Genomic DNA, 15,604 nt, shown 5'->3' on the forward strand with positions numbered 1-15,604 from the left:
CATAATATAATCAGTGTAATTTATTCAGCTTTTAAATAACTGTTTTTGCATCACTCTTGTTTCCATTATTGGGATCATGTAGCCACTGTTTCATCTCTCTAATAAAATCATAACTCAGTGCATCCTCAATTATGCATTCACTGACTCACACTTGCATCCTTCAAAACCACCCTGTCCATCTTAATTTCACTCTAGAGCAACCACCCCTACATGCATGTAGTACACACACTTATATACATACAGTAGGTATAGTCTTGCAAATAATGTGCAGCCTTATCAGCTCTGCTAAATGACTACTCTATTACTGACAAATACAAAATGATAGAGTTGAAATACCACAAATATTTTAATAACTGTGGGTTTTATTTAGCATTCAGACAAACTGCTGTGATCTTATTCTGACGCTGCTCGTCAGTCCCTTACTGCTTCATCAGCTCTTAATGGTAGTCACTGCAGCATGTTATGAGAAATAGCTCCACCCTGCAGCTTGCTAAGCCAATCAAATGTGATCGGTTTTAGAGAGGGTTGGGGTTTTGAAAGAGCGTTAACTCTTTGTGGACTGGTCATTAATAGCAAATCGCACGGAAGTTATCACTTTGAAGGAGCATTTAAGTGTTCCACAATTCAGTGATGATTACAACATGCCCACACATGCATCTATTGATATCTTGATGATTTTTCATTCAGTTATCTCCCACTGCCCCCTTCATGCTGTTCTTTTTATTTTCCAGTTCTATCATCTAGCCTTCACTTCTCTCTATTTTTTCCTGCCTGGATTTTTGTTCTGCCTTTTGCTTCAAATGTCTGTTAGTCTGCCTCCCCCCCCCTCCCCCATTCTACCTTTCTTTTCCCTCCTACCCTCCAATGTTGTTCTCTGTCTGTCTCGCATCTAACCCTCCCAATCCCTCTTGAGCTTCATTCATGAAAATGCAGATCCACAGCAGGGCAGGAAAAAACGTCAACAGACGTAAACTCCCCTGCTCCACCAACCAGAAAAGGCGCACTATAAAAAACAGGCAGCAGCAACCAGGCGACCCTAATTCAGTGCAGCCTCCACCAGAAATAGCAACTCATGCATGTATTAATCCCCTACAAGCCAAAAATATGTGATTGAAGGAACTCTGCTGCCATTTATTGCTAGGAACAACTCCTCTGCCACAGAAAAGGGCTATTTATCACTGTCTCCTCACTCGATGTGCTGTCTGAAGTGTGACTCACATTTGCTAAATATTGCATTTTGATATTTAGGGTAATATATAAGTCAGTCATTCACCTTTGCATTTAGTGTTCTTCTCACTTCCTTTATGTGCTGGCATTTTTCCTTTTTAGCCCCTCCATCCCCCCCACCACACCTCTGCAGGAAATGCCATGAGTGTAATGGTCGTCTATAATGTGATGCAGACACAGTGATTCAACCCCACTCTGCTCTGGAATCTGTACAAGTTTTTTGTTATCATTTTCAAATACAACTGAACGAGGCACAAAATTACATGATAAATTTTCCTGTGTTGATCAGTATTGAATTTTATGAGGATATATCTTGATAATGCTGCTTTAGTGGTTAAAATGTCAGAAGCAGTAGAAACTAGAAGGTTCATGATCATATTGGCTAAACATAGTGTATTCTTATTAAAACAGCAATCTACAATGAATACTTGACTGTGTAATCATGGCTTTGTATTACAGCTGCCTTTAAAAAAAAAACAGAACAAAAAATTGCGTCCTTGCAATAATTACCACAAGTTAATACAAGCTCAACCGATCCCTGCACTGTTTGGAAGGCTATGGAATTCAAACATTTACTGTCCGCTAGCTGTCAGTCTGTACTCAACCACTATCTAGCTACAACATATGGGGCTGGAAAATAATATCCAGAGTCTGCTAACACTAGATCATTTATTGACAGACTGATCGAAACGTTGGTCTTTTTGATCATCAAAAACATGCAATTCTCACTAACATTTTAAATATAAAAACAGTAAATAGCTTTGCTTCTCTCTCTGACAAACCATTTTTGTCAAGCTTAAAAACACCATCAAGTAGTCATTTGTTAGTTTGGCTCACTTTAATCTTTTATTATTTTTTTCTTTATTTTATTGGGTACAGGGAGGTTACATTGGTGGGACATTATACTGTATGTTTTAAGGGGATCAGTTTCACAGTGGCACATTCTGCCTCAAACCTGGGCAGGGTTTCAAAACCATCAATATATTAAAGGTGCACTATGTAGAATTTAGTGGCATCTAGTGGAAAGGACTTGGCAGAAATAGAATATAATATTCATGAGTATGTTTTTATTAGTGTATAATCCCATGAAAATAAGATCCGTGTTTTCGTTGTCTTAGAATGAGCCCTTGATATCTACTAAGGGAGTGGGTCCTCTTCCACGGAGCCCGCCATGTTGTACCGGCATGTTTCTTTAGTAGTCCAGAACGGACAAACCAAACACTGGCTGTAGAGAGGGCCTTTCTCATTTTTCGCAAGTTTCGCAGCCACTGTAGGTTCTCCTACACGTTTGGAAGGAGAAGGGGAGGGATATTCAGTTGGTTGCAATCTGCAACCTCACCGCTAGATGCCACTAAATCCTACACACCGCACCTTTGAGACAGCTGAATAACATGCCGCCATTCAGCCTTGCTGCCGAGTTTTCCCAGTGGCCAGTTGTGGTATTGCAGCGAAAAAATCCCCCATCCCCCCATCTATCTTCGTATAATACATCCATGTTCAAAACGTACTACTTAACTAATCAGTGAATGCTTCCTCTGCAGTGTTTTTCTTGCTGACCTTCAGTACCTCTGTTTATTATAAAATAATACAGTAAAAGCACACATATTCCATCATGTTTTTTTTTTCTTTCTTTTTTGTAAGAGCCCTCCCTGCTGTCTGATCTGCTCCTGTTTGTCATGCTAATTAGTTGTTGATGCTGTTTAGGATTTATTAACAACAGCTCAACAAAAAGGCGGGCACAGTGCAAAAAATCATATTTTAGTTTTTTTTTGTTTGTTTGTTTTGTTTTTAAGAGAAACTCTGAGTTAAAACAATTATAGTAGCCAGAAATAAAGTCACGAGAGATATGTGTTGTGTTAAACCATGGTTAAGGCTGTTGGCTAACTCAGAACTGCTAGCTAATATAAGAGCATTGGCACTGATTGATTTGCCATTATTTTATACTGTATGTCCCCTGATGCTCAGTGGGATGATACATGTTCAGGTTATGGGATCAACAAACTATCCTATGATATGTTAACCAAGAGATTTTTATGTTTCTCAATTTTGAAGAAGCACTACATACCTAAATTTAATTACTCCTTTGAAAAGCTGAGTTCACAGTCGTGTGTCTGAGGCCATGTTTTACTCAGGGAATTTTAAAAAAAGTTCCAAGGCTTTTAGAAGGTAAAATCCTCTAGTTCTGGTCTATTTATAAAACGCTGTGCTTTTTAGGGGAATAACACATCACATTGTAAAGTTTATGTTTATATGTGCAAGGATATGTTTAATTGCCTTGTGCCATGCATAATATTTCTTGACACTACTGATCACACTTAACTTAAGGGAACGATCCATCTCATCTGACATTTTTTAAATTGCACTGTTTGGCCTACGACTGGGACTTCAGCACTTATTACTGATTTCTGATTGAGTAACGGGAGTCGACGTCATTTTGGGGAGCAATGTGTTTACTGTTGCCCTGCTTACTTTTTCAAGTGGTTTGATATGCTTTCACTTTCAAGGCCTTTAGTTGTGTTAGCAATAAGCCTTCCAAGGATGGCATGTTACAGGTGCTGACAACTGCAAAGAGGGCTTGAAATCATGCAGCATTAGTACTTGTTAATACATTCATTGGAAGACAATTGATGTAGGTCAAAGTAGCTTTCATATCAATTGAAATGTCTATCATGTCAATGTAGGTGGTATGACCTTTCCACGTTTGGGCTCTCTTTTTGCAAACCTCATATTGAATGCCAACACAAAATATTCTATCTGAAGATAACTGTGTATCCCTGAAAGATGACGTTAATATTATTAGCAAACATGTTAGTCACAAAAAATGGCGACATTGTTGCCATACCACATTCTTTGTCCTGTGAGATATTGACCAGAAAGTGCACAACACACACAACATTTGAACCAATAAACACAGGATACATAAATTGGCTTGCAGACAGGTTGGACATCATTCTGCTTGGAAATCTTACAAAACAAAGTGAAGACAACATTTTCTGGGCATTCCCCGTTCACTTGGAAGTAGAATTCCCATTTGACTCCCATCTGTAATGTTCAAATGTTGTTTGTTGTAGTTGTGTATGAAACTAATTGTGCCTAATCTACTGTGTCTAATTAGCTGAGAACCACTTTCTTTGGTTTAAACTCCCTTTGTGACTACTCTACGTTCATTCTTCATAGGTCATTTATTAGTGTGTACTGTATAACTGTCACTGCATTGTTTGTTTGATTTCTATTAACTGTTGATTACTGTTTGTGTTCATAGGTAGAGGAAATCAGGCAGATGTGAAACAGGGAGCATTTCCCAGAAAGCCCACCAGGAGAAATCTGTCTGCATCACTGCCACCACAAAGCCCCAGGACCGTCTCCCAGACCCAAGTCTATGAGGAAGGCATGTTCCCGCTCCAGTGCACACCAGAACCTGCTCCAAAAACTGTTCAGACCATGAGCTTCTCCACCACCATGGATCCCAATATGACCTTTGAAGTTCTAGACAACGATGATGAAACTGCAACTAATTCAACGATAATAATAAGCAATGATGGTCCCTGTCAAGCATCAAGGTCTGTGGACTTCTCAGTTCCCAGCCAACCACTCAATCCTCCCAAAGGCAATGGGGGGAACCAGATTCCTACAAAAAGGTAAGAAAATGCTCAGTTTGTAACCCCTCTTTCAATTTAAGCATTTAAGATTTCTTTACATTAATGTTTACGATTCTCTATGATTTTAGTGTAATTCCTGTTTATTTTACAGCGATGCTGTTAAATGTTGTTCCTTTGGTCCTTCTACGTTTGGTCTATGTCATTTGCGCAGACTACAATTTGCACTGTATTATGGGCACATATCAGTAAACAAGACTAGGAATGCTGAGTTCTGAAGGCATGACCTCTGAAGGTCAGCAAAATGTAGGGAATCATTTCCAGAGTGGTCTGTAATGTGGATTACAGTTCTTTTGCTGCAACATGTGCAGGATATTGCTGCTCTTTGCAGGCCATTCCGTATGATGAAGCTTCCTACTTATTGCCCTACTGCACTACTTTGATCTCTCCAAAACATACTGTTACAATAGTTTACTCTCCTCTCTCCACCCAATTAGCAAATATTGTAGAAAATACAATAAGAAACACTCCTTTTCATGGGAACTGAGAGACTTGAGGAAACACCAAAGAAAATACTGGTCACACAACAGAAACCAAGACTGATATAGCATCACAATCTAACTGTGGACAAATGGAAAAATCGCAACAGCTGACACAATCTATCAGAACCATTCGTTGCACTTTCTCGCCTCCCGTTTACCAAACAATTATTCTTGCACACGTACTTTTCAGCATAGGGGAGTTTGCATGAAAGTGTTTTTAGCTGGCCTCTTGAGTGTTAAAGCAGAACTTTGGGTGTTAGCAATATTAATATCATTACAGTTAACCTCTATGACATGAGGAGGAACAAGTTAGCAGCAAAATTTGTGTTTTCTGCTGAACATAATAATAAAATTACTTGTTTTCCTGACATTAACTACTGTTTAATGTAGCGCACATGCCTTTGATTTTCTCTGTTTTTCATGTGCTTGTTATCCTTTTGTCTGTTAGGGACTCACAGTCACCTGGATGTTTTATCCATTGAGGATTGATTTTTACCTAAAATTTAAAATTTCTTGACAAGCTAGCGAGTAGCCAATTAGTAGCCTATAAGCTAGTAGCTTGTAGATCATTTGTTCATCAGTGTTTGTCAAGACGACAGAATGAGAATGTAGCCTACTGTAAGTTAAGATGGGGAAATGCGCATGCCACAAAAAGCAGCAGAAACGTCTACAAAATCACATCAAAAACCTTTTTATTTTGTCACTAATCATTATTTTCAATTTTCCAATTGAGAGAAACTTTTACTTAACTAAATAAATTAATCCACCTTTCCTTACTTACATCACAACTAGCAAGAAAGTTCGAGTTGGAATTAATCAAAACTACATCAGAAATCTAAGAATTGGCTTTTGTTCAAAATAGTAAATGCAAATTCTGAATGTTATTAATTCTCTTAATAAAGTTTAAAAAGTTAGAGATATCTATCTAATTCAGCCGTTTCTCGAATCAGTTACATAAAATGTTTAGAAAGAAATCCTAAGACACATCCCTTTGGCTGCCGAATGAAAGACACACGCTGGGTGGTAACTAAACCATTCAACAGGGGTAAATCCCCGAAACCTTATTCAAAACAAAACAGAGACTAGGGTGGAAATGTTATGAGTGTAGGCAGCAAGTTTCCAGACTGGAACATCGGGTCAAGAGGCTTTAAATCATCTGAGCTGAGCAGTGTCTTGGTGGCGTACCGGTGTCTTCAGCTAGGACTTGCAAACAAAATGGAAAATATTTTGAATTACAGCAGCAGTAGCAACAAGGGTTTACGTTAGTGAAGGATGCTTCCATTATGTATATGATTGAATTCATTGGATAACTTTGTTCTAATCAGGAAAAAAAATCACATTACCTCAATCACCAAAATCACAGGACAAATTGAATTGCTTCAAACATCTCTGCTGCGTACAAACAAACTGTATCATGAGGGGTTGATTTTCCTCAAATACTGAAGAGCGGGGCTAATCCAGAATTTATGAGCGCACTTAGCACCTGGTAACTAAGTTGTCCTGCTATAGACAGGTCATATCTCAAAGGAGTGCATTTAGATAGCAGGAAAAAGCATTACCTCTATAAATATTTCTCGTGACAAGAGCAGGAGCTTTGTAGATGGTGTTAACAGTTTAAATGATGACACAAATTTAGAGGAAGAGGCTCAATGTCTTCAAGAAACTTTGTACTTAAGTTTTACTGTGGCTACTGCAAAAAAAAAAAAAAGTGTTTTTGGAACTGCGTGGTGGGTAAGTAACAGTTTCCTGGTCAAGGTTCACGCAAAGTTTAGCAGGCAGAGACGTCAGAGGGAGCAGCACAAGGATCTTGAGCTACAATTCGATCATATAGTGTTAAAAGACTTCTTATGCAACTAAATTCCAAACCTGCTCTTGCCTTGACAGGAATTGGCGAAATATGAAACTTATGGATAACGCGTCTAAGATGCTAAAAGCGGGACATCATCTCGTCAATGTGCAGCTTCATAAAAACAGGAATACCCGATCAAAAACAATGATTTACATATTTTATACCTGGAGGTGCCAGAGATGTTGATTGTCCCCGATGTGGAGTCTCTTAGTCCAAACAGTGGAGATGTTACGTTAATATGAACCCCTCCCTGCAGGCAACAGATGCCATCTTTACAAGACGTGAGACGAGCCAACCCGACCTACATGGACATGACGTCTGCTGCACAAGGAAAGCGTAAATTCAACAAGTAAGCGCTTAATTTTCTCTGTATGTCGTTTTATACAGGCAGTGGATGAAACAAACTAAAGCTGTGATGAACTGTCACCAAAATAACTTAAAATACTTAACAGGCATTCCAGTCATGCATAAAAAATGTTTGGTTTTGTGTTTGTTTACTTTTTCCGTTTTTTCCTGCCACTTTCATTCACAATACAGCATCAGAGATGAGTTAACACAGGGCCTCTCTGCACCGAAGCGTATAAAGAAAGACCCCTCTGTGGCCCGGAAACCACTCAGGGTGCATCGTTTTGCTGGTAAGTATCGACATAAAAAAACACAGTTGAAGAAGGCATTCGCTAAAGAAAAAATATGTACAGTCATAAAAATGCACACTGCAGAATATCATGGCCAAGAGTATGTTCATACATTGGATATTTACCAAAAAAAATCCAAATATTTTTGGTGAATTTAAATGAAAGTTTTTTTTGTCTGCCATCAGGTTCAGAGGAGAACAAGCCTCGGAGAGTTGTGAGGAGCATTTCAGAAGGAAATCTGAGCCTCCTTCAACCTCAGAAATCCAAGTCCATTTTCTATAAAACGTCCCAACAGTTCAAGCGAGTCACCAAGCGGATGTAAAAGCAACGACCTCTTAACATCAGCCTTTATGGACATTTTCTCTTCCAAACTTTTCCGTCTGTATTTGTTGTTTTTTAAGTGTTTCTTCTCAAGACCTGACAGAAAAAAGTTGATTATTGTGTATATTTCTCAAACACAAATGCTGACGTAATAAAACAAAATGTAATGTAATTTTCATCATTTCCCTGAAGGGATTTACTTGATTGTATATATTAACATTGTATAGTTATTGGTCGTTTGTTTAGATTTTTGATAGTTTGAAGACCAATATTTATCTTCTCTACTCATGGATTTTAAGATTAACTCACTCATGTACACCCTAACTGCAAGAAATAAAAAGTCCTGTGGATGTTCTGAGTTTTATGTACTGTTTCCCCGGGGCAGCTAATATCAGAGGTAGACTGTGCGTGACTTTAAAAAAGACAAAATGGAAACTGCTCTACACTGAGCTGTTTTAATTTTTGTGTTGTAATTTGTGGTTGTACAGTTAGTAAAATTGATCCACAATCTTTGGCTGTTTTTCAATAAATGAATCTCTTTCTAAAATGTAATATCTGCTTTTTTGTGTTGATTGATGTCTAAATGTGGTTTTCAATGACTTTTGGATTACAAGACGTTCCAGTGATAAATAAGTGATGTAGGACAAGCTCATGGAAGGTGAAACACAATGACAAGAGAAATTGAACTGACTGAGGAGTGACTCACAGCATAACTCAAAAAGATAATTTCCTGATTGTTTTTCTATAGAAAAAACAACTATTTCATATGTGTTTAAGGAGGAACAAGTGAACCCCAAGTGCAGTGATTGATAGGATGCTGTTTGTCTCAACACCACGTGTTGCAATTGAGAATGAGTGGAATTGAATTAGAAATTGACAGTTTAAAGTAATGGATAAACAGGTGATATAGCAAAAAGTAATGGATACATGGTTGTAATAGCTAAAAATAATGAATAAAGTTAGCATAAAGTAACTGATAAACAGTGGAAATAGTTTGCTACAAGTGACGACTTAACAGTAAAAAAATCTTTAGCTAAAAGTAATGGATAAAGTTAGCCTAAAGTAGGCTAATTGATAAACAGTGGAAACAGTTTGCTAAAAGTGATGACTAAAAAAAATGGATAAGTGGTTCTAATAGGCAGTGAAATGTAATAGGCTAAATAAATGGTTGACACAGATTAAAAGCAATAGATAAATTAAGACTAAGTGGATAATTTTATAGTAGTGGATAAAGTAACGGATAAACTGTAGAAATGGGTGAAAGTAATTATGTAATAGCTAAGAACAATTAGTAAATTATTGGAATGTATAGCTAAGAATTGATACATTATTGGAAAGGATAGCTGAAAGTCATGGATAAATGGTTGAAACATCTGGTTTCTGCCATCCCAAGTTATAGTGGTACAAATGCAAACTTGACCAGAACAACCTACAGTTGTAAGAAAAAAATATTATAACAATATCCACTTTAATGTCATAAATAAATGGTGTTAAATGACATCCAGTTTAACATCCATTTAAAAGAGCGTGACGATAGCGATGATGAAGGGGTCCTTCATCTGATAGAGCTGTGGGGGTTCATCACACAGAACAGCTTGGGAACCACTGCTTTATACCACGTCTGAAATGCATTTCAAAGATATTTTAGGCTTTCCTGTGTTGCATTTTTAGCCTGATCCGATGTGAAGAATCACTTGGAAGCAGTTTATTATTAGAATTCTTTACTAAAAACGAATGTCAAAAAATACCTCCTGGATCTATGATGAGGGTGGGACCTCATTGCTCTGTCTGGAGAGAACTAGACTTGTCACTTTGAATTCAGTCTTGCAACTTTCAGAGGCACAGCATTCAGTATGATCTTTATTTTTAGCTCAGGAGCTCAATGCATATATCAGCACTGTACTGCGCAAGCACTGACACCCTCTCATGCTCTCATTCACAAGAATCTCTTCATTGTGTGTGTGTGTGTGTGTGTGTGTATGTGTGTGAAGGAGAGAGAGTGAGAGAGAGTGTGTGCGCACACAGGGAGGCAGGTCTTGGCTAAAGTTTATTAACTTTCTCTTAGCCAATGGGGCGCCTTGTGCGTTTTTCCTGCTGACCAATGGGACAGACTGAGAGGTTGGAGGTGGGTGTTGCTTAGCAACTGCAGGTAGAATCTCAGATCATGTCGGACCCATTGTTTTATCTCGCCTCCCTGAGAGACATTACATGCTATGTGTTGTGATTTGTTAGTAAAAAAACACCTCTGTGCAAATGCGTCACAAAGTTGTTAACTCTATTTTTGTATTGTTAAACAAAGATCACAGTGACTTTAATGGTATTTTGCCCTTAACACAGAGCACTTTTAATTGATTGTCATTATGTTACTATATGTAGCTGCCTTATTTTCATCACAAAGTCACTGGAGCACATACAAGTGAATTCTGATTTTATTTATTTATTCATTTATTTATTTTATTTGCTCCTGATCAGGACGATAATAACCTTTACTGTGTCTCATGCAAAGTCAGAGATGAGTGGTTATTATGAACATACAAAACAGACTAAGCTGCTAAAAAAAACAAAGATGTTCATGTAGATGAAACATCACAGCGTTTGCTTCTGAAGCGTTCACAACACTTAACCTGCCGCACTCCCAGATGCCATCACACAAACGCACACACACACACACACAAAGACACACAAAGACACGTTGATGCAGTTAATTAATGTTAATAATAATTCTGATTCGATAAAACCTTGAGTGTTGGTCTGGATGAGACTGACAGCGTGTTTGCTGCCTCCAATGGTTGAAAAGAATCTTTAGTTCTGCACGACCAGCAGGAGAGACAGAGACTACCACATACAAATATAAGCATATGATCCCTCCTACAATGTTCCTGACTCCCACAAGGCAGCACGTCACAGCTGTGAACTTTTCGTCCCCTGTCTAATTAGATGACCTGATATCTTAAAGCAATATGTCACAGTGGAGTAACTCTGGCTGGCTGTCCTTTTACCACTAATAGTGTCTTTTGTTTTACCAAAAAATATACGTATACGCCCCCTGAAAATAGGTAAACATGCTGGATGTGTGTGCCAGACTCATGATGATGCGAACATGCTGAAGTTTAATATTTCAGATTCAAATAGTGCTTTTAATACTCGTCAAGAGCAGCTTTGGTTTGTATAATTGTTTTTTATTGTGCATTTGTGGATACTTTAGCTAAATTAACCAAAATAAAGACAAAAACAAAAAGATTAAAAAAGGAGTTCTGTGTCCATTTAACATGCTGTAGTGGAAAATTCAATTTATTTCATTTTTTTATGTTAAATATGGCTCCATAAGTGAAGCACAAAACAATCGCTTTTGCTCATTCCCCTGTCCCGTGATGCTTAATGCAAATATTTAAATAGGGGTTATGGAAATTCCTTGGATGCACACTGGATTTGGCATGTAAAGCAGGTCCATGAAGATTGTTGTTTACACCATGTCCCCTCTCTTGCCGGTACAACCGACTGTGGAAAGCAAAGAAATAGACATAAAACCATAAAATAAAATTATCTGCATCATCCACCATATTGGAGCACATTTGGCGGCTGAACATTCAGGATAAGGTAAGCCTCGTCAGCTCACGCCTTTACAGATATTTAAACCTGCGGAAATCATGTGCGTGATGTTAAGATTTTATTGGTGGGTCGTGGATTGAGCTGTGTAAGAAGCAGATTTTATTTGAGCGCTGGTAGCTTTGGATGATTTTTTAACATAAAAATGCAATATTTTTATGGAGTGCCTGCTTGAAAAAGAAAAAGGAGAGATAAATACAACAAAGAAGTTTATTGTTTGGCTGACTTTGTCCATCTGTGGTTACATTCAAACATCCACCTTCAAGGACATCATATGTACACCGTCTGCCACATACAGAAAACAAGATGGCGTAAAATTGTTTTGAGTCAAATGTTCCTAAGAATTAGATTATGATGTTGTCTTTTGCTTGATATCAAGCTGATACATTTAGTCACATTCGTGTGTTTGTCGCCTTTATTTTTCGCCCGGCAGATTATTATAAGATATCTTTCCTCTACATTTTACTCAGCAAACACATTTCGTGAGGAAACAATGTGCTTGCAAACACCTGAGTCCCTTTATCAATACTCTCTTGACTGTTGACAGGACCTTGTGCAGTGGTTATAGCGGGGGATGGGTGAGATTTACAGTTTCCTTTACCAGGTAATGTCTCCTGTTGTGAAACAATGTGACAGAAAATCAGTACAGCTGTGATGGCTCAGCAGTGTTCAGTGCCCCTTCTACATTCTCCTCCAGGAGCTTATCCAAAGCCCACCTCAAATGTACTGTATGTAGCCTGTGGATGACTCATCCTCAGGAGAATGGGCTGTATGGTGCAGGTAGCCTTGCAAATAAACATTTCACGATTTGCAGAGTCTACTGAAGTACTTTGCTGACTTAAAGTCTGAACCCACAGACTGCAAATACCAACTGACTAACCGATGCTGTTTTATTCTGTCTGCGTGTAAAATGTCCTTCTGTGTTAATGTGTCCCCTCTGCGTTACACATGTAATGACTGTATCACTAAAACACACAACAATGAGGCATCAGTTAAGGCTCCAGGATTTTAGTCATTTTGTTTATTGAAACAGCAAATTTGTCATCATTGCAGCAATTGCCATGGAGACAGGGTTAAGTCCCAAACCCACTGGTATTATAAAGTGCATGAGTGTGTGCTCATTACCCTTTACTGCAACTTCCAAGAAATACTGCACACTGTGAGTGGATGGGTGACTCCACCTCTTTATGATGGTTAGGGAATATGCGTACATTCAAATTATCTTTGTTTCCCGGCAGCTTTTCACACCTGTTTCCTATAAACGCCCTGTAAGTCCTCTCTTGTTTCCCATTCAGTTTGAGACATCGTGTTGTGCTGTTGTTGCTTGTGCCGTTTATATTAAAAAATTTGTCATTTATGGGGAGATTCTCAGCTCCATGATGATGTAGCTTACATTAGAGATACCGTATGTCTAAATTTCAGGAAGAAATTATTGATCCCTGTAGCAAAATTAGCCTTTTGCATTTCCCCCTTTCTAAACATTTAGGAGCAATGGGCAGACACAGTCTAGGGCTCACAGACTGACCCTATTTTTGAGACCGGTGCTTTGTTTAAAGCCAGCGGCAGGAGTATTACCCTTAATACCCAGCATGCATGTCTTCAGTACGAGTAGAGCTGTGTTTTCTAATATTTTGGTCTTGTGACCCATCAAAATGAAGCTACGTCCTTTTGTCACAGACTGGATATGTCTACAGGTTTTGACCATAGAAAACAAAAGGTGATTAAACACTTTCATTTTAATACTTTTACAGGTTTAAAGAAGCAGAATTATCCTGTAATTTAAAAGAAAAGCAAAGATTAGAAGAAAAACAAATTTTGTGTTGTAGCAAAAGTACTTTGTCCGTTTTTACTATCCTGTTAAAGGATTTGCTATATTTTTCTTATTGTCAACAAATCTCATGTGCAGGGACAAACCAACAATGAACTAATCCTAATTACAAGTATTGTGTGTGTATCCAAAGCCTGATATATCTTATTTCTTTGTGCCGTAGAGCTCTGTTGTTGTCCAAAAACTATTAAAAACATGTCAGTGGGCCACACCGCTGCACTGGGCTACATGTTCCTTCATCCCTGACGACGGAGATTACCATAGCTTTTTTAGAAATGGCCCCAAAGAATACAGAACCACTTGACTTTGTACTACATTATAAATTTCTCAAAGCACTTCAGTGCAAAGTACTAGATTATAAATTTCTTAAAGAAATTCAGTACAAGGTCAAGAGGTTGTGTTATGTAGCACAACAATTGTGAAGCTCTGTAAATGGAACCGTTTATGCACAGTGGCGGGTTACTATCTTATTGCTATTTTTACTCTTACTCTTGCCGTCTCTGAACAAGCTACGGTAATCACTGTCTTCAGGGACGAAGGAACATGTCACCCAGTGCAGCGGTGTGGCTCACTGACATGTTTTTATATTCACTAGTTTTTGGACAACAACAGAGCTCTAAAGCACAGAAGAATAACATGTTTAATAATAAGAAACTACTTACAATACTTGTAAGTAGGAATCAGTTCATTGTTGGTTTGGCTCTGCACAAATGATTTGCAAAAAATATAGAATATTGCTTATCCTTTACATAAAAGCAGACCCCTCCGATTTATCTTGTGACCCCGACCCTCAGGTTGGGAACCACTGGTATACAGCATGAAAACATCACATAAGAACTTTAGTTTTTAATTTGAACTGAGGACCTTCTTACAAGGGCAACAGTGCCAAATACTGAGCGACCATGCTGCCCAGCTGTAAAAAGGTTGCGCACCTCTGTGCATCGATCAGGATTTTGCAATATTTGAATCAATCTGTGATGACAGTTGTGGGGTTGCTCGCTTATGTTGCCACTGTCAATGAAATCCGAACAAACCACACCTACACAGTCCTGATGAAGCAGATTATCTGAGTGATGTCCTTTATTAATCCCGGAATAATCCGGAAAATTGCATGCAATACAGCAGAAATTTCCCATTTTTGTTTTGAAGTCTTAATAAATACCAGATTTTCAGAGGCTGTAGTTCTTTTTTATTTGTGCAGTCTGTTCTGTTTCAGATCCAGTTAGAGCCTCAACACACCCATCTTACACCCACACAGGTGTTTTCACTTACTTTGCCTGATTAGACCTTCTCTCAGGACTGTGTGGGTTTGTACAGACTTGATTCACATCTGCATCACTTTCCTGTTAGTATAGGCTACCTTCAGATTACATGATGAAGTGAACCGAATTCGATTTTGTTGCCTCTGTGTGACTCAGATCAGATTTTTTTCACGGAAGTATGAACAAACCAGAGCCAGATACATGTCACTTACAAACAAGTTTGCGAAATAGCAACACAAAAAGATGAGATTGAGCGTTAAGGTAATGTGAATGTTGCCTTTGTTGCACCTACAGTGCTACAACATCAAGGTGTTCCCACCTGTCAATAATAATGGACGTAGCCACCGTGACGTCACTCATTGGTTTGTGTACTCCCATTTTGAAGCCTCGAGTTTGCGTTTTAACCATCGCCATCTTGGATTTTTGGATCCAGCAGTGACCATATTTGGATGAGGGAGTGGAGCTGACCCTAACGCTAGCTACTAGCTTGGTTAGCAAGGTGCATCTATTGTTAACTGTGAAAAAGACACTTAAAACCATTAAAAGATAATGTACTTAAAACTGAATGTCCGACTCCTTAGACAGTCTTTTAGTACAACCAAACACTGAATATTTAGGTAACCAAAATGTTACAATAAACTACCATGAACTGAAAACACACTGAAATTGCGAAGGCTATGGCTACGCCTATACTCCGTAAATCTGGGGTTATGCCATGGTTACATTACCTAATCAACG

The 15,604-nt window shown here is 38.4% G+C and overlaps 1 protein-coding gene across 2 annotated transcripts in view; it reads left to right on the forward strand.

Moving 5' to 3' along the window:
• The window catches only part of kif18a (kinesin family member 18A), a 31,190-nt gene extending 22,468 nt beyond the window's left edge, over positions 1 to 8,722 (forward strand). For both annotated transcript variants that reach the window (XM_044351218.1, XM_044351227.1), the window contains exons 15-18: positions 4,490 to 4,865; positions 7,471 to 7,563; positions 7,752 to 7,849; positions 8,035 to 8,722. In XM_044351218.1, the coding sequence (XP_044207153.1) occupies positions 4,490 to 4,865; positions 7,471 to 7,563; positions 7,752 to 7,849; positions 8,035 to 8,171 (704 nt within the window). In that variant the 3' untranslated portion in view covers positions 8,172 to 8,722. The remainder of the gene's footprint in view (positions 1 to 4,489; positions 4,866 to 7,470; positions 7,564 to 7,751; positions 7,850 to 8,034) is intronic.
• Positions 8,723 to 15,604: the final 6,882 nt, after the last annotated feature.

The sequence above is a fragment of the Thunnus albacares genome, chromosome 1 (genome assembly GCF_914725855.1).
Source record: "Thunnus albacares chromosome 1, fThuAlb1.1, whole genome shotgun sequence".
NCBI classification, from domain to species: Eukaryota; Metazoa; Chordata; class Actinopteri; order Scombriformes; family Scombridae; genus Thunnus; species Thunnus albacares.